The sequence below is a fragment of the Penicillium citrinum genome (genome assembly GCF_028827155.1).
Source record: "Penicillium citrinum strain IBT 23319 chromosome Unknown utg000009l:1.0-4274883.0:1.0-4276374.0, whole genome shotgun sequence".
NCBI lineage: Eukaryota > Fungi > Ascomycota > Eurotiomycetes > Eurotiales > Aspergillaceae > Penicillium > Penicillium citrinum.
In genome coordinates this window covers 3167074-3184539 of record NW_026622694.1, presented here as the reverse complement: position 1 = coordinate 3184539, position 17466 = coordinate 3167074, and the positions used below count along the sequence as shown (strand labels likewise).

The window sequence follows — 17466 nt, the reverse complement described above, 5'->3', positions numbered from 1 at the left end:
GTTATACCTTTTTCTCTCGAGTAAAAGATGATTCGGCTCATTGTGCATCAAATACTTTATAATACTACGGGAAATTGTACAGACGGTAGCTCATGTGAAAGTCCCCAATTGATGCCATTTCCCACCAATGAGGCGTCGGCTGGTCAGTGCTCAAAGATAAGAGAATGTCCATTACGCTGGATAGTTAGTCTATAAATTGTACGTTGTACATCCCAGCATGCCAATCTAACTGTAATACTGCTGAATGTACGGAGTACTTATACAACGAATAGCAATTACTAATGAAAAATTAAGTAGCTATTCTAGTAATTCTACACTTAGTGTGTCAAGACACCAAGATAATGCGAGGGCAAATTCACCAATGCGGGTTGTATACTCCGACCATTCAACCAATCAGCGTTGACCCACCATCTTTAACTTTGCTTGAACCACGAATGTCCATGAGAAGTTGTCGGCTGATAGGATTCGGCAAAAGCTAGACATATTCTTATACATACTATGTAACCTAGAATGAACTCGGACACCGGCCGACGTTCGGTATTCAAGATGCACTCTACAGATACTGCGGTATCCACTAGCACCTGTAATAAGAATAATCTAGATAGTAATGAAAGTCGTTCGAGAACAAATACCATTACTAGTGTTAGTAATAGACCACAAAGTCATGATGTAATATGCTGATGTACTCTATTAACAAATTGGGATATATCGTTCATTGTCGTCTAAAAATCTCGTAGGAAAGTAATCCTCTATAAATTCAAGCGTCAAACATGGGAAAGCGATGCATGATAGAGAAATCCACACAAAAAATCCTCTTGCAAGCTTCTTGACTCCTCTTTTTGGTAGAAAACAAAATATTCTTGACAAACCTGTGACATCGAGCAGGAGATCTTCACAATTAAAGATCTAAAAGGATAGATTCTTTACATTTGCTCGAAGTACTTTTCCCAGCCCAGCTCGCGGAGCTTAGTACCCTTCTTCTCCATGTTTTCAGCACGTGCCTCTTCAGCATATGCCTCCACCTTACGCTGGATGCTTGGGTCAAAAGACCCCAGAATGCGGGCTGCCAAAAGCGCCGCATTGATGCTGTTATTGATACCCACAGTTGCCACGGGGACACCTGAAAAGTTTATACATTAGTCTGGGTAGGGAATATCAAATCAACTTGTAGTTACTTACCGCGCGGCATCTGAACAATGCTGTAGAGGCTGTCGACGCCATCCAAGGAGCTGCCCTTGACAGGAACCCCGATAACAGGAAGAGCAGTGTGGGCGGCGGCCATGCCGGGAAGATGAGCGGCACCGCCAGCAGCAGCGATGATGACTTTGATGCCTCGTGACGCGGCCTCGGCCGAGTACTCCGCCATGTAATCCGGCGTCCGGTGGGCCGAAGTGATTTCAACAGCAGGCTCAATACCGAAGTAGTTCTGCAGCAGCTTCAGACCAGGCACAAGTGTCTTAAGATCACTGTCGGATCCCATAACAACCGCAACTTGGGGGGGCGGGTTTTGAGGGTCCAGACTTTTGCGCCTTGGTCTTGATATCAGTACGCTGGGCCCGCATATCGTCCACAACGTCAATCAGAGGCTGAATCATCGTCTCGGCCTCATGCATGGTGGCAGCAGTCACAGTGATGTGCCCCATTTTGCGTCCAGGCTTGGCGGCTCCCTTACTATACAGATGGATGCTAGCATTGGGGATAGAAAGTGCAGACTCGGCGGCCTTCAGGTGCGAGTCGGGCGTAGCGCCGCCGATGATGTTGAGCATGATAGAGGGCTGGCGGATTTCAAGGCTCTTGGCGGGAATAGGGAGGTCCATGATGGCACGAATGTGGCTGTCAAATTGTGAGAGAGCACATCCCTCAATGGTGTAGTGACCTGAGTTGTGAATCCGGCTAGCAAGCTCGCACAGCATGAGGCTGTTGTCTTCAAGGAGGAACATTTCAACACCGAAGGCACCCTTGCCCTCGAACGCGGAAACTGCCTTTCTTGCGAGGGCCTGTGCCTCTCTGTTAATAGCCTCGGGTACATTACGAGCCGGCGCATAGACCAACTTGCATATAGAGTCTTCTTGAACCGTCTCCACGGTGGGGTATGACAACACTTCGTCCTTGGTCTTGATAACCATGACAGCCAATTCCTGGAACGGAGATATATTAGATATTATGTAGTGAAGAAAAGGGCGGAAATGGAAATTGGGTATTTGCGCACCATCTTGAAGTATGCCCACTTCTCGGCGTATAATGGCCGGTCTTTGAGGGCCTCGAGAGCCTCAGGGATATCGGCCTTGGAGTTCACGCGAAAGTTACCTAGGGAGTTGTAAGTATCCTGTGCGATATATCATAATAGTCTGAAAGCCTGACGGCTGCTTACCGCGTCCATCATACGCCATCGTCTTCGACTTCAGCATCATTGGGTAACCCAGTTGTTCTCCGACCCGAGCCAGTTCCTCTGGTGTGTTCTCAACCAACTCACGGTGGTCCGCCATGGGGATACCGTACTTGCGCAGATGCTCTTTCTGGTTGAATTTGTTTTGAATTGTGCGAATTGCTTGCCAGCTCGGTTCGACTCGGACCTCAGACGCGACTTCCTCAAGGGCATAGGTATCAACGTGCTCGATTTCGGCCGTCATGACGTCGCAAGATTTGGCCAATTGACGGACTGCCTCCCGCTCCTTGAAGGAGCCAGTGACATGACCATCGTGGAAACTGATCTGCTTGGCGGGGGAGTTCTCAGCATCCAGAACATTGGCCTGAATGTTCAACCTGTTGGCTGACTCGACGAGCATGCGACCCAGCTGGCCACCGCCAAGAATTCCCACTTTGGGAGAGTTCCACATTGTGTCGGGATATCGAAGAGACGGCGGAGAGGAACTGAAAGTGAATGTCGGGGCGGTAACAGGTATAACCTGGAGGAAAGGAAGGTGCGTTCAAGACTCATCGCTCTTGCCCCGCCGAAAATTGGAGAGTCACGTGGGTGAGTTTTGCCCCGAAATCGCTATCGATAAGATGTAGATGTGGCCAATGAAAAGCTGTACATTTCACCGCCCTAGCCATAGTCACTATCCCATCACAGCTGTGCCGCAATTCTAGCTCTCCAACACCAAAATGTCTTTGGGTGAGTTTTATTGACATTTGATATGCGCGGACAGGACTGACATTGTCTCTATAGATGGAGAAGCCTTGGAACAGGCCGCCAATGGCGGCTCGATCAACCAGTATGTGTTTAGCCATAAAACATGGCGTGCTTGGACGACATGAGGCTGATCATTCAATTAAGTGACAAATGGGCTGCTATGGTTGAACCTATACTAGATCGACTTGAACAGGTATGTTGGAACCGAGCAAGATATCTCCAGATATCGGGATGTTAATAGGTTCATCCAGATCGTGCAAAACGTATTTCCTATGCCCAAGATGCCCCCGCGATCTCTTGAACCCAATTCATCCGCGCAATCTCTACATCAGCAGACAGATACCAATACTACAGCTCCAGAGAGTAGCAATAAAGAGAACGATGCTCCGGATGACAATCAGGGCACTTCACAGCCACAGATGACGGCCACTTCACTCTCGCACATCCAATCGTCTTCGCAAACCAGCGATTCCCTTCCTCCCCAACTCGCGCTGCTTTTAGGCTCTATTCGCTCTTCCATCCAGACTTCTTTCATGCGAAAACCACCACATACCATTCAGAGATTCTCTGAGCTTATCCTTCGCCCGACCGCTCACTACCGAACATTGCCTGCTTATCTGCGTGCTGTGGATCGCGTCATATCTGTGACCAGCGACGCGAGCATCTTCCCATTCACCACGCCGGCAAATACAAACACCCAGCCCAACGGATTTGTTCAGCCGAGCAACAGCGCTGGGACCTATCTTGCTCCTGACTATGCGCACAGCCTGGGAAGCGACGAATCCTTGGGTGGGGCGCTTCTCACCCCGATCCCGTGGTTGACTAACACTTCCTTCACTTCTGAGGGCGTGGACCCATTAGAAGATGGTATGTGAACCAATTCTCGGCTGCCCAAGCTCTTCTCCCGCGTAGAGGAAGATCCGTGATTATTAGACTAACACCCACCCAGAAGATCCAGTGCCCACAGAAGCCCAGAACTTGGAAATAGGCGATGTTCCAATCACCGCAGGAGATCCCATGTCTGAGGTTCCAAATGGAGATAATGCAGCCACAGCTGGCTCTCCGCCAGCAGATTCAGCTGAGGAACTACCTCACGCCCGTGGACCCGCCCTTTTGGGCGTTGAGGATATGGGTTTGCAAGATGGACACGGCGTGGAGATGACACTTGATGAACAAGGACCCCAGAGTGCAGGCAAAGATGCTATCGTAAACTCTGAGTCCCAAGACGCTGCTTCTTTAGCCCAGGCGGAACCAAAAACGACAGATAAGGATGGAGATATTGATCTTGGAGGGGATCAGTCCCAGGCAGAGGGAGATAAGGGAGATGATGAGACAGCTACAGAGTCCCCCAATGCGTTGGATAAATAAACGAACGAAAGAAGCGTGCCATGTATGGCTTTGATTTTTTAAATTTGTTTACAGCATTATGAGTCACGAATTTTGCCATATTTGTTGGATTTTTCATTATCTCCTTGATCAAGATTTTTGTGCAAATTGGAAGCTTGCAGACGATTCTAAGATTGTCTAACAGTCGTCCGAGGAATCAGAATAATAATGGATAGCCATTGCAAGGTCCTTGCATAAATTTGTATATGGGGATTAATCACATTGGATGGAATTGAATGGCCAAAGAAAGATTCTCTCCTCGATGTCAATACTAGTATGATTATGATTTGATTTAAACTGGGTTTTACTACGTCGGGGTAGAGTACTAATTGAATCTTCGATACATTGCTTTTCTACTATACTGCTTGTTCTACCCGCGATGACCCCGTCCTACTGCTAGTAATATTCGTATATGGCGGAACTAAGCAACATAAATTCTATATAAGAAGAAAACATTGAATGCTCCGCCCACCTTGGCAACGAAAACAAGATCTTGGCAACTGCAATCAATTCTCGTCGGTAGCCAAGGCGCCCTAGACGCATACCTATACTAGTTCTTATAGTTATATCTTCTAGTCAGTACTTTAAGAAGTACTACGCTTATGCCAAGTCTCTGTACGATATACAAGGATGGTCCAGGGCTATCTTCACTCACACCCCACCCCTTTCTTCTCTCTCATCACGTCGAGTCCATAACCGCTTCACCAGTTCACGGATCGATGATCCTGTGCCATCAGGATCATAGAGAGGCCTATGTTCTTCATGAACGTCGTGGGAGTAGTCATAGTCCACATGCACAAATGCCCGCTCAACATCTGCGAGTCCCTCAAGCTTACGCTGCAGCTCTTGGCTAACATCATGAGACTCTCGCAGTTTAGTTTCGGGGTCCATAACAATATCAACTTCTACATATAGTTGTTGACCGGAGTGGTAGGCTCGACACTACGAGTATTAGTAATAGATTCTTATAGCTTTGATGATTCTGAAGAACGTACGGTATCCACTTTTTGGATTCTCTGGTCATGGGTCATCGTCACATAGATACACTTGTTGACGAATTCTCTGGGTGCACATTTCCCCACGACAAGCCACATATGCTCGAACGCAGTCGAGACCCACGAGAACAGAATGAGCAGAGCAATGCAACAAGCACCAACGGGGTCAAGATACCACACAAGACGGTTTCCAACAATCGACATCAACAGACCAAATCCATTGACAGCAAGATCATTACGATGATCGATATAAAAAATGCGGGCTGCGGGGTACCGACGGAGGCTGAAGCAATATAGGAAAAGGCAGAATTTTGAGAATATTGCGATTCCCACGCAGATCAGGGGGATCAACTTGAGTTGGCTAGATTCCGTTTCTCCTTCAGCAAGCGATTTGGCTGATTCAACAATCAGCTCCACGCCAACGACCGTCATCAGCGCACAGAACATGATGATTCCCATTGTTTCGATGCGGCGGCGTCCAACTGGATATTTGTATGGCTTGGGGCGGGTAGACATGCGGGAGGTAACGAGCATCACGATCGATGAGACGAGATCCATGAAGGCATCTGCAGCCGTGGCGAAGAGTGCAAGGGACCCGGTGGAAATTGCTGCGTAAAGTTGAATGACAAAAAGGCAGAAATTGACCACGAAACTAGCCCGCACAGCAAGCTTCACCTTACCACCATTCTCGGCAGTATCCAGGGCCTTTTGGCGTTCTTCATCACCACTGGAGAGAAATCCGTCGATGAGTTCATTCTGCTCGATGTAGAAATTGTTGACCTTTTCATTGGATTGGTTGGGCAAAGGAAGCCAGCCCTTCTTCTGCGAGATCTCCGCCTTGTATTGCTGAAGGTTCAAGGGATCCGTCTCCATTTTGGACGAGTGTATTTTGAAGGATTCTCTTTGAAACTTTGCAGCTTCTGATTCAGGTCTGTGAATGACCTACCTTGATTAACTTTGATCAAATCTGATCAGATAAAAATTGACTCACTTAGGGATGTTGATGCCAAGGATGGCTGAGTCGTGCCAATATCTTGGCAATGTCCAATTCGGTTAATGATTGATGTTGCCATTCTCACCCATAAATCTCGGGCTCCATATGCAAGGCCTCATAGCGGGGGATATCATCGAACAGGAAGAAGCTGGGTATGCTTGACGAGGGGGTCCAGGTGAAATGGGTGGGTGGCATTTGACGCCGGGTATACTTCACCAGAGCCAATCAGCGATGGCATATTTCCATTGGTGGAAATCATCATGGATGACCCCACCAACCTTATCGATTGAACGCACTTAATCTGCACCGCAGCACTCTCAAGTTCTTCATTACGAATCTTCCTTTGGTAGAGACGGCCACTCAGCCTCAATAAGCGCACCTGGTCATCTTATAAATCAATTCTTGAAGCTCAATTTTGTCTCATAATGTCGAAATATGACCGCGCCCTGGAGCGTATCGATGCGGCGCACAAAGACGACCCGAACATAATAACCGTCAATAATACCACGAAACCCTACGAGCTCCACTACGCCGAAAAAATGACCTTTTACCTCGAACGGCTTAACCCGACTGCCCCAGAGCTCCTCCGCCTAGCTATTCGTGCTCAGCACCTCCGTCGCTGGGAAGTTCCACGCAACTCCTACCCCGCTACAAAGATAGGGTATCACTCCTGGCGTGCGGGGCTACAGCGACGACAGGCTGCGTTGGTAGAAGAGATGTGTACTGAAGCTGGATACTCTGTAGAAGAGGCGACACGTGTTGGAGCTATGGTCAAAAAGGCGGATCTGAAAGCCGGGGATCCGGATACGCAAACTTTGGAGGATGTGGCCTGCTTAGTCTTCTTGGATGACCAATTTGATAAATTTGAGAAGGATCTTGGGGATGAGGAGAAGATGATCGACATCTTGCGCAAGACCTGGGGTAAAATGTCCCCTGCTGGTCGGGACGAGGCATTGAAGCTTGAGTTATCGGAAAGGGCGCAGACGCTCGTGCAGAAGGCGTTGGCGGGATGAATGATCTACATACTCAAACAACAAAGCGTGCAGTTCTTGACTACGCCCCGACACTATACACAATATACTACTATGTAATGAGGTTTACGATGCGAGAAATGAATGAAAAATAGATTAGAGTTTATTCAAGTTATTCTGAGAATGATCGCTTGCTGATGAGACTCATAGAGTCATGAGTTGAGAGCCACAGAACTCCGATAATGCTTTTTTGATGACACATGAAATCGTTAACGGATGGTATAACATCCAAGACCCTTGCAGGTAGGCTTATTGAGCACCACTAGTGTCAATGAGCTGTACCAGCCCAATTGCAGCACCAGCAGCAACACCACCCACGAAACACATTTGCACACCACCCCAAATGGCTGCGGTGATATTATCACTTCCACGCCATCCACGGACAACGACAGTCTTGATATATCCGAAAACAAAGAGAGTGATAGCCATAACGCCGATACTCCAGTATAGAGCAGTGATGACTTGGGACACAATGAAATAGGGGATGAGGGGGATGAATCCACCGACAAAATAACCCAAAGCTAGAGTAATCGCGGAAATCCAAGCCTGATTGCAATCAGGCTCAGACTCGCGGTGGTGGAAAGCTAACAGGAACTCGAGTAGACGATCCTGAGAAGCATGCAGATCACGAGTGATGTCCTCAATAGCTGTCGAAGAAAGTCCATAGGGAGCAAAAGTTTCGCGGACCATGGACTGTGTTTCAAGCGGGTCACTCTTGATCAATTGTTGCGTCTCACGAACAGTGGCTTCATATGATTCACTATAGATTTCCTTGTTAGTTTGATGAACAAAGACCAGCACGATCTGGAATGGACTTACGCTTCACTCTTGGCTCCCACGTATCCACCAAGACCCATGGAGATTGCACCTGCTGCAAGCTCTGCCAGACCACCCAATACGACGACTTTGGTATTTCCCAATGCAGAAAGGCCTGCACTCAAGGCAAAAGGAACCGTCAATCCGTCCGAAAGACCGAGGATTGCATCAGAGACGATTCGAGGGTTTATGCGCGAACGTGTACTGCTGCCGCTAGTGGTAGACTCATCATTGCTCACGCATCGTCCGAAAGTATCATATGAGCGTTGGGACTCGAGATCCTGGTCGGAATCGCCGCCACGAAGAGTTTCATCGTCATCTGTACGAGCGAGGAGAGGCTTGCCTCGGGATGGGTTAGTACTACTGATTGTAGAAGTTTCTTTTTTCTTCTTTGTGCATCTCGCTCTTCCTTCGTCTAAAAGAACGAAACAGGCAAGAATTGCAACTTGATAGACTCACTGGAAGATTTATTGGATTGTTGTGTAGGAAACAATTTTTGCTTGATGAAGAGAAAAGCCATGCTGCCGGTTCAACTTTATGCTATGTTCTGATTCTTTTCGAAAAAGCAAATCAAAATAATTCAAACACGCTTGGCGCGTCGTGTCGATCTTTGAGTCCAATTTTCGTTCGGAGGTTATTGGACTATCAAAGGGTATTCCCGAGCTATGTAAGCTGTGGCAACGGAACCTGGCGTCAGGTTTCACGTTTATACGAAAGACAGAGAAGTCGCCACAAGCAGTCCGTAGAGAAAGCGAAGGAAGATAATCAAGAATTTGAGGAAATCTTGAGCGATAAAAAGGGGGAGGGGGGCTCGGTCTTTAAGGCCAGGCGTGAATGGAGTCGTGGAACCCGTCTTGAATGGTGGAGTAGAAAGAATCAAAACTAGGAATATGTACTTTTTGCTTGAAGTACAAGGATTGAATATGAGACAGGAATGGATTGAATTGGAAAAATTCTTAATACAACTTGAAAGAGGCGCACGCACGTCCCTTATAGCTTTACGGTCATTCTTTTGGCCACACGCTACACAGGTCCTCAACGCTCTGAAAACGCGAAAAATCCATCGATTAGTGCAGAGAAAGTCGGCGAAAAAAATGGGTATACATTCCAATAAAATGATGATTCACCAATGAGGGACCAGACAAAGGTCAGCGAAAGACGATCTGGCCGACGTTGAGGTTGTCTGTGGAGGCCACTCCATACGCCAGAGCTGCAAGTGACGACAAATCCACGCGGCATGATTGGTGATGTTGCTCGTGCTGACCTTTGGCAATGAAGTGATTGGCTGCATGCGGCGATCTTTGTGGGGCTCTTAAGGTACATCGTCATTCTTTGATTGGTGGAGATGGGAGCTTTCAAGATTTGGTTGGAAAAGCGGGAAGAAAATAGGGCTTCGGAATGGTTCAGTCGGGCGGGCTCCGCTTTGGCGTCGTCGGACCTTGATATTCTCGGAGTTAGTGACTAGTACTTCTCCATTTACACCAGTGGAGGTTAGGTGTCTATATGAGCACAGATGAGATGGCAGTTTAATTGGGCTAGCTTGACCGGCCATAACTTGGCGACTCAATACTAGTACTATGATTGAAGGAACTCGAACTATTATCTATTGATGTAGTACAAATGAGGAGCAGTACGCACACTAGTTGTTCCACGTAATTATACTAATAGTAACTTTATACTCAAACTGGTTATCAGTAACTCCTCTTCGGTACGACGAGTACAAGTAGTATCCCCACCACTGACACATAGTAGTACTATTCGTGTCACCTTACACGCGAACCGTTGCGGATCAGTGGGCACCTTATTCGCGAATTTCGCAAGGGCACCCCATTTCAGTAGCACGGAGTAACGACGACTGTAATAAGGAAGTATTAATATATGGATACTATATTCAAAGAATGTGGTCATATTGATGCATGGGGAATCAATTATCGTAAATACAGTGGAGTGAGCCATAACTCCAAGAGGATATAAACAAGGACAAAAGGAATCCGAAACCCCTAACACATTAGAAGCATATAGCTTCAACTAGCTCTTGGAATAAATGGGTAATATCAGTGAGTAATGGATATAGAAATGCAGGCTTTGCGCATAAAGATTGATCCATTCATCCATCCTAAAATATATATCTTCCTTACAGGACGAATGCCACTCCCAGCATACCGGCAGCACCAGCCAAGCCCATGGCCAGATTGCCAGTGGCAGCTGGTGCACCACCAGTCGAAGTTTCGCCGCCAGATTCAGTAGCATCAGTGCTGCTGGAAGCGCCACCGCTGCTGCTAGCAGTCTGAGAGCCGGTCTGGGAACCGGAAGAAACCGTAGTCGATGCAGTAGTTGTCGCAACGGTGGAGGTTACCGACGCGGTGCTTGTGCCTGTGGCAGTGGAGCCAGTCTCAGTGGCTGTCGCAGATGACGATCCTGTGAGGATGGTGCTACCACTATTTGTAGCGGTAGCAGTAGAGTCCGATCCAGAGGAGCTACCAGAGAGGGAAGATTTGGCGCCACTGATCCAGCTCTGAGCATCAGATGGCAGGCTCGATTGCCATTCAGTATTAGTGGCATACTCGCTCCAGACTGAGGGGAGAGCGCCGAGGTTTGTTGCTAGCTCCTGCTGCACTGAGGTCGGCAGGGCTGAATATAATTCGCTCTGGACATTGCTGGGGATTTCCGTGATGACAGAGTTGTCAGAGTCGGTAGCTTGTGGAGCAGCCGCCGCCAAACCGGCGAAAAGAAGAGCAGTGACAGCCTTGGAGTGCATGGTGACTTAAGTAAAGATCGGATTTGTGGCGTGATGTACCCGAGAGGCTTGAACTTTCTTCAAACTTGAAGTGTATAGCTGCAAACAAAAACCTGGGGTTGAGTTCGAGAGACGCAGGTCTCTTTATATACCGCCGCATGCCAATGCAGAAATTGAGCACGCCTGCCTGGACGGTCTAAAATTATGTACAGATGTATCACCCCCCTCATCATTCTCTGGGCAAATGAGCAAATACCTGCTGCTGAAGCCGAAATATGATTTGTATATCGCACCAGCTGTGGAGGACTTATTGCCTTCACCGAACTCATGCGGCCAATGAGAATACGGTCGCCCCCAAAAGACCTAGCAGGCAGTGCTTTAACCAAGACACAAAAGGAGCCGCAGGGCCAGTGAATGAGCTGCAAGACTTGGGGTAGCACGAAACAAGGAAAGATGAATGATGATCCGGTTAAGGCGGACTGCCCGGCCGCATGGAGCTTCTTGGGGGCGTCTTGGCTTGCGTCGAACTCGCGGATGGCGTCAGAAATGATGGACTATTATTCTTGTTTGGTCCCTGGCAAACCTCTCGTCTTTTGTGGCGAGATGAAGTCCAATCGAATCTGCCTGGTAACCAACTGAACCTGTAAGAAATGACCCCCTTCAGCAACTGGAATATTTACATGATTTGATGGCGCCGGGAAGAAGCGCCCCCAGAGGATGCGCCCGTGGGTCTTGGTGGGTCGACTCAGCCTTGCACTCCAAAGGAAGTCCACGTCACAGGGCGAGTTTGTTCGTTCAAAAATTGCAGATGAGGTGATGTAATTTCGGGAATACACATAACGTCGTAACAAATTAAGTATCAGGTATACTGTACGAGGTACATACTGTACATACATTCGTTGTCTATGTACCTACTATGTATATGTGGATTATAGAAGAGGCCCTACCGGCCTTCTGCGCGCTCCACCAATTGTTCCTCCAAACCCATCGGCTCCCAAACATCCTTGGCCTTTTTATTTTGAACCCAAACCACGTCCCCTTGCAAGTATGCTACTACGCCGCCACTTCCAGTGACACTCGCAGTGATCCGAAACAGAGGTAAGCCATTCTTTGGGTGTGCCTCTCGCAACGGGCGGATAATGAGTTCCTGTTCCATACACCAATTCTCCACGATATCTTTGAATGCAGGTTCTTCGTTGGTCACCCGCGACTTGGCTGGGGGGGGCGCTGATGCGGATGCTGATGCCGCTGCCTCGGCCACAGCATCATCTCGCGAAGGAAGTGCTGACTGCGTAGGAAGTGCGGGGCGAGGCAAATCGGTCGCCGCGCGATCTCCAAGGTTCAAGGCATGATCCATAGTTTGCAGACCCTTATTCCACTCATCCTGGACCATAGTAAGGTCATTGATCTCTTCTGGGATTTGAGTCTGCCACCAGGAGAACCATTCGCCAACTTCTTCATGGTTAGGATCATTCGTGAGCCAGATGTACAGGATTTCATGCCACTTGGGGAAGAAGTCCGAGACGAGCAGCATTCCCATCACATTTGGTTTGAAGTAATCCTTCCAGCGTAGGACATCTTCCAGTGTAGTTAGGTCTTGATCTTGTGGATTAACGACAAAGTTCTCGCGAAGGTGACGCGCAAGCCGAGGCAGTAGGTGGTTGCGCAAACACACTTCAAACTCTGGTCCTAATGCATCTCGCCACAATTCAATGCCGTTCACAAGGCCCCGGCGCAGGCTCCAGGAATCTAATACCACACGGAACTTTCTCTTGGCGTCCGACATGAGACCTGTTGGTTGTCGAGGGTTGGTGTGTCGGTCGTCCAAGTATTGCAACCATGTGAATAACCACCAGGGGAATTGTCCATCATTTTCAGATGGATGCCGTCGGCTGCTCCGGGGTTTCCATTGCTTTAAGGCACCGCTGAGCTTGGGGACGACGACCTGGTCAAGTAAGTTTGCGAAAACAAACGGTGGAACAATGGGTTTCCAGGCCATAATCAGTTTTGTCGCTGTAGAAGGATCATAGACATCCCAGTCGTTCATGAGGGCTGATCGCACTCGCGGAAGCCATAATGTATAAATCATAGTCTCATATGGAGAGGTTGATTGACGTTGTCGAATCTCTTCCTTTTCATTACGGTGAGAGAGAAGCGGCTGGAGGCGACTCAAATTTGATACCAGGAATGTAGGGTTTTGGAGGGGCTCCCACTCTTCCATGGCTTGTCGGAATAGAGGGTGGATGGCAGCAACTGCGGCCTCCGCCAATCTATATTCATCCATGACATCTCGGTATTTTGCTTCCATGACTTCGAGCTTACCAGTAATTTCATCAACCTTGGATATAATGCTTTCATCATGTTCAAAAAAGTCCAGCTCTTGAACAGCCGCAATTAGACCTGTAAGATGGTTGACTCGAGATTGATATTCGTCGAATTCTTCTACGACTTGGGCTTCCTCGATTTCAATGAATTTCTTTCGCTCAGTCAAGCCCTTCCACTCGTCCGCAAAGGCCTCAAGGTCATTTCGCGCACGTCGAGCAATCTTCAATGCTTCTCCTTCTCCTTGAGTCACGAAGTCTTGTGACTTCATCAAACCAGCAGTCGATGTAAGTACTCGCTGTTCCTTGCCAGTAGCATCAACAAGCGACTTGAGAATGTTTGGCACCTCCAACCCTTCCATATCAGTTTCCATTTCTCGTGCTGTCCGGAATTGAGGTTTGACACGAGCGACCGGAGTGCCTGTGCCGCTTCGACTTTCGGTTTTGCGTTCATCTTTCTTCTTCCTCCGTCGTCGTTTTTCTTCGTCGGAGCTGCCGTCAATCGTCTCGCCTCGGCGCTCGGCTTCTCGACGCTCTTCATCGCGAGCTTGTTTGGATTTCTCGCGAACAGCGCCGAGACCGGCACCCGTTGGACGCGCTTGGGCTTCAATCGGATTGATAATACCCTGGCCACTGGATCCTAGACCTTGACCCTCCTTGTAGCCCATCTTTGCCATCATTCGTGCGGCGAACGAGTTTCCCCCGCCGCCCCTCCCACCGCGACCTGCTGATCCGCCTCGAGGTGGCGCCGCCGTTGAATTCGACATGTTTCGAGAATTCTGGGATGCGCTGCCCAAACCACCCATTGTGGGAGGTGATTCGGGATCGCGGGCTCTGGCAAAGCCACGGAAGCCGGTAGTCGGACGCGTGTCTTCTTCGTCGGAGGAGCTCATGTCGGCCACTTTGCGCTTCTGGCCGGCATACGGAGGCGAAGGCGACTCCATAGCTCCAAACTGGCCCCGCAAATCGAAGTAGGAATAGATCTGTGAAATCAATGATTCTCAGATTGTTCGTTCAATCAAAGCTTCCTGAAATTCACGTGGAGAAGCCGGGGCGGATAAACTCCCATCCGACCGAAAACAAGATGACGTTAAGCTCGGTTACTTCATAGCTCGGCGGGCTTTCTCACGTTCTTTTTCACTTTCTCCTCCATTGAACGTATCCCTTCCCAATTCTTCTCACTTCAACCTACCAATTTTCATCACACAAAATGGCTGCCATCTTCGCCAACTCTACACGTGTTGCCCTGCGCTCAGGTGCTTCCTCTTCCTTCAAGGCCGGAGCTGCGGGTCTGAGCTTTGCTCGCGGCAAGGCTACCCTGCCCGACCTCTCCTGTACGTTGAATACTGTCCGGAATCCACAGGCTGATACTTTCATCATTGAGGAAAGTACTCGAGAAGCTTCAGGAACTAATGTGAATCTTAGACGACTATGGCGCTCTTGAGCCGTCGATTTCCGGCAAGATCATGGAGCTCCACCACAAGAACCACCACAACACCTATGTCACCAACTACAACAACGCTGTTGAGCAGCTCCAAGAGGCCCAGCACAAGGGTGACATCTCTGCTCAGATCGCTCTGAAGCCCGCCATCAACTTCAACGGTGGTGGTCACCTGAACCACAGTCTCTTCTGGGAGAACCTTGCCCCCAAGAGCGCTGGCGGTGGTGAGCCCCCTTCCGGTGCCCTGGCCCAGGCCATTGACAGCACCTACGGTAGCCTCGGCGAGTTCCAGAACAAGGTCAACACAGCCCTTGCTGGTATCCAGGGCAGCGGCTGGGCTTGGCTCGTTAAGGACAAGCAAACCGGCCAGATTAGCATCCGCAGCTACGCTGTAAGTAAACAGGCTTCTTTTGGATATTGAAGGTCATTTGTTAACATATAAATAGAACCAGGACCCTGTTGTTGGCCAGTTCCAGCCCCTCCTTGGTATTGACGCTTGGGAGCACGCTTACTAGTAAGACCAACAACCTAAAATTTTTCCGGATCAGTAACTAACATTCTATGCAGCCTCCAATACCAGAACCGCAAGGCGGAGTACTTCAAGGCCATCTGGGAAGTCATCAACTGGAAGGCTGTTGAGAAGCGTTTTGCTGCTTAAGCAGGCCACTCCATTTTGAAAGCGATTTTATATGAATACCTGAATCTACCTGAATTGTAGTATGCGTATCAGATAGTAACAAGCGGTGTCTTGTATTTATATCCTAATGCCATGTACACTACAATTCATTATTCACAATGACTTTTCTGAATATGCCAATGCCCCTCCGGTTATGACTTCCAAGTCCAATATAAAGGTTTACATTATTCTTCACGTTCAACTTCCACGATACCTTCGAGTCTTTGACTGTCATGGTTTCTTATATCGCCGGGTCTAAGCCCGGCGAATGATTCCGAACCCCCCCGAAGATTTAAAAGAAGATAAGTATGCAAGTTTGTCCACATACACAATTAAATGTAAGGAAACTCCAGGTATTCTCAATTGATTACAAGTTTATATCGACTAACTCCTAGTACGCGCCACAGATGTGGCTCACCGGGCCGATGCGGGCCGTGACGTAAGCCCGCCAAGGGTCTTCAAGAAGGACCGACCTTCTAGGCTCTACCGACCTTCACTCGAAGAATTCTCGAGATTCCCCAAGTATACACCAGCCAACATGTCAGCAGAAAGTCCCGGCCAGAAGCAGGGCTTTCGCTCTAAATTTGCGAATGCGCTCCGACCCAAGAAATCCCGTCAAACCCTCCGAAAAGGCAGTCGATCCACGACCGACCTGCGGCTGGCCGCATGTCCAAGTGCCGAAGAACCACCACCAATGCCCAATCTCGCGCCATTGCAATTGCATCGGGAGAAATATAGACAGGTACATGCGAACCTGGATACACAATTGGGGGAACGTCAGGATTATACGACCATGATTCATAGTCTTGGCTTGTTGGATCCGATGGATAGTTATGGACCTGCGCGGGAGAGTGGTGAATATCGGGAACCTGGGGAGAATGATATTGCCAAGTTACCACGGCGGTTGTGGGCGCTTATAGCTTGGTACTTGAGTCCGGCTGATGCGGCGTGCTTGGCAATTACGACGACCACATTGTACCGCCGTTTGGGACCGAGGTACTTTCTTTCGCTGGATGCGACGCAGAATTTGCCTTATAAGGCCGAGTTTCTTGCGAGACTTGATCAATCCTTACCGCATCATTTACTCTGCTATCCATGTTTACGGTATCATCGCCGGACGCAAGAAGGCCATGAACGTCTCAAGCCGGCTCATGTTGTTAACCCGCTCTACAATTGCGCCAATATGTATAATGCACTGAGACCACAGCCAAGACACCGTATTACACATGGGCGTGTGCTTCCATTCTCCTTCGTTCAACTTGTTATGCGCGCGCATCGATTTGGACCGAGATATGGAATTCCCGTTCAAGATATGGGTCGACGCTGGCAACGGGATGGCTGGTCGTTTACGTCGCGGTTCCATATTCACGAAGGAAGATTGATGATGCGAGTAACCAGTCAGACATTTGCACAGCCTGATTTACCTCCCTCGTCTCAACGAATGCTTCTCTTCTCTCGTGATGACTACTGGCCCTACTTCTCTGCTTGCGCGCATTGGCGTGACGGTGAATTGATGCCCGCTTGCAAGTGTGCACTTGGGCACATACCCAAGCCAAGGGCCACGGCCGGCCTACAGGGGCTCGAGCATAAGGTTAAGGATCGCTGGAAGGGACAAGGGTTTGACCCCAACGCCCTGACTACGCTGTGCGGGTTCTGTAGGCCGATGCGTCGGTGCCCTGAGTGTCCGACGGAATATCTGATTGAAGTGAGACTTACTGAGGATCGCGGTGGTTCGAGTCCTGGTGCCTTCAGACAAGCTATTGTGGTGACTCGTTGGAGTGACTTGGGCGATGGTGTATCCCCGCAAGATCTGGAGTGGGGGGGCTATCAATGGTATACGCGATGATTATGATGCTTTCGCACATTATGCCAAGCGTGGCATTGCGAGTATCTTCGAAGCTGCATTCACTGCTGATGCGCTTCCTGGTCAACGTGT

The 17466-nt window shown here is 48.9% G+C and overlaps 9 protein-coding genes across 9 annotated transcripts; 4 read left to right on the top strand and 5 right to left on the bottom strand.

Moving 5' to 3' along the window:
* Positions 1 to 923: 923 nt before the first annotated feature.
* Positions 924 to 2837, bottom strand: N7469_010667 (phosphoribosylaminoimidazole carboxylase ADE2; the record flags this gene model as incomplete). Its single annotated transcript, XM_056649572.1, has 5 exons — positions 924 to 1120; positions 1180 to 1491; positions 1550 to 2138; positions 2210 to 2307; positions 2372 to 2837. 5 exons carry the CDS (start codon positions 2835 to 2837, stop codon positions 924 to 926), a joined length of 1662 nt encoding a protein of 553 aa, XP_056496703.1.
* A 268-nt stretch (positions 2838 to 3105) lies between these two features.
* Positions 3106 to 4501, top strand: N7469_010666 (uncharacterized protein; the record flags this gene model as incomplete). The annotated part of the gene is made up of 5 exons (XM_056649571.1): positions 3106 to 3115; positions 3170 to 3215; positions 3278 to 3326; positions 3385 to 4000; positions 4083 to 4501. The coding sequence occupies 5 exons, from the start codon at positions 3106 to 3108 to the stop codon at positions 4499 to 4501; spliced, it is 1140 nt and encodes a 379-aa protein (XP_056496702.1).
* A 669-nt stretch (positions 4502 to 5170) lies between these two features.
* Positions 5171 to 6387, bottom strand: N7469_010665 (cation diffusion facilitator family transporter; the record flags this gene model as incomplete). Its single annotated transcript, XM_056649570.1, has 2 exons — positions 5171 to 5461; positions 5515 to 6387. The coding sequence occupies 2 exons, from the start codon at positions 6385 to 6387 to the stop codon at positions 5171 to 5173; spliced, it is 1164 nt and encodes a 387-aa protein (XP_056496701.1).
* Positions 6388 to 6933: 546 nt separating this feature from the next.
* N7469_010664 (DUF4202 domain-containing protein) lies at positions 6934 to 7521 on the top strand (the record flags this gene model as incomplete). Its single annotated transcript, XM_056649569.1, has 1 exon — positions 6934 to 7521. One exon carries the CDS (start codon positions 6934 to 6936, stop codon positions 7519 to 7521), a length of 588 nt encoding a protein of 195 aa, XP_056496700.1.
* A 267-nt stretch (positions 7522 to 7788) lies between these two features.
* On the bottom strand, positions 7789 to 8875 carry N7469_010663 (VIT1/CCC1 transporter family protein; the record flags this gene model as incomplete). Its single annotated transcript, XM_056649568.1, has 3 exons — positions 7789 to 8299; positions 8359 to 8698; positions 8815 to 8875. The coding sequence occupies 3 exons, from the start codon at positions 8873 to 8875 to the stop codon at positions 7789 to 7791; spliced, it is 912 nt and encodes a 303-aa protein (XP_056496699.1).
* Positions 8876 to 10489: 1614 nt separating this feature from the next.
* N7469_010662 (uncharacterized protein) lies at positions 10490 to 11113 on the bottom strand (the record flags this gene model as incomplete). Its single annotated transcript, XM_056649567.1, has 1 exon — positions 10490 to 11113. One exon carries the CDS (start codon positions 11111 to 11113, stop codon positions 10490 to 10492), a length of 624 nt encoding a protein of 207 aa, XP_056496698.1.
* A 922-nt stretch (positions 11114 to 12035) lies between these two features.
* On the bottom strand, positions 12036 to 14357 carry N7469_010661 (putative G-patch domain protein (TFIP11); the record flags this gene model as incomplete). The annotated part of the gene is made up of 1 exon (XM_056649566.1): positions 12036 to 14357. One exon carries the CDS (start codon positions 14355 to 14357, stop codon positions 12036 to 12038), a length of 2322 nt encoding a protein of 773 aa, XP_056496697.1.
* A 266-nt stretch (positions 14358 to 14623) lies between these two features.
* On the top strand, positions 14624 to 15512 carry sod2 (superoxide dismutase sodB; the record flags this gene model as incomplete). Its single annotated transcript, XM_056649565.1, has 4 exons — positions 14624 to 14747; positions 14839 to 15245; positions 15301 to 15368; positions 15422 to 15512. 4 exons carry the CDS (start codon positions 14624 to 14626, stop codon positions 15510 to 15512), a joined length of 690 nt encoding a protein of 229 aa, XP_056496696.1.
* Positions 15513 to 16068: 556 nt separating this feature from the next.
* N7469_010659 (uncharacterized protein) lies at positions 16069 to 17376 on the top strand (the record flags this gene model as incomplete). Its single annotated transcript, XM_056649564.1, has 1 exon — positions 16069 to 17376. The coding sequence occupies one exon, from the start codon at positions 16069 to 16071 to the stop codon at positions 17374 to 17376; it is 1308 nt and encodes a 435-aa protein (XP_056496695.1).
* Between the last annotated feature and the right edge of the window lie 90 nt (positions 17377 to 17466).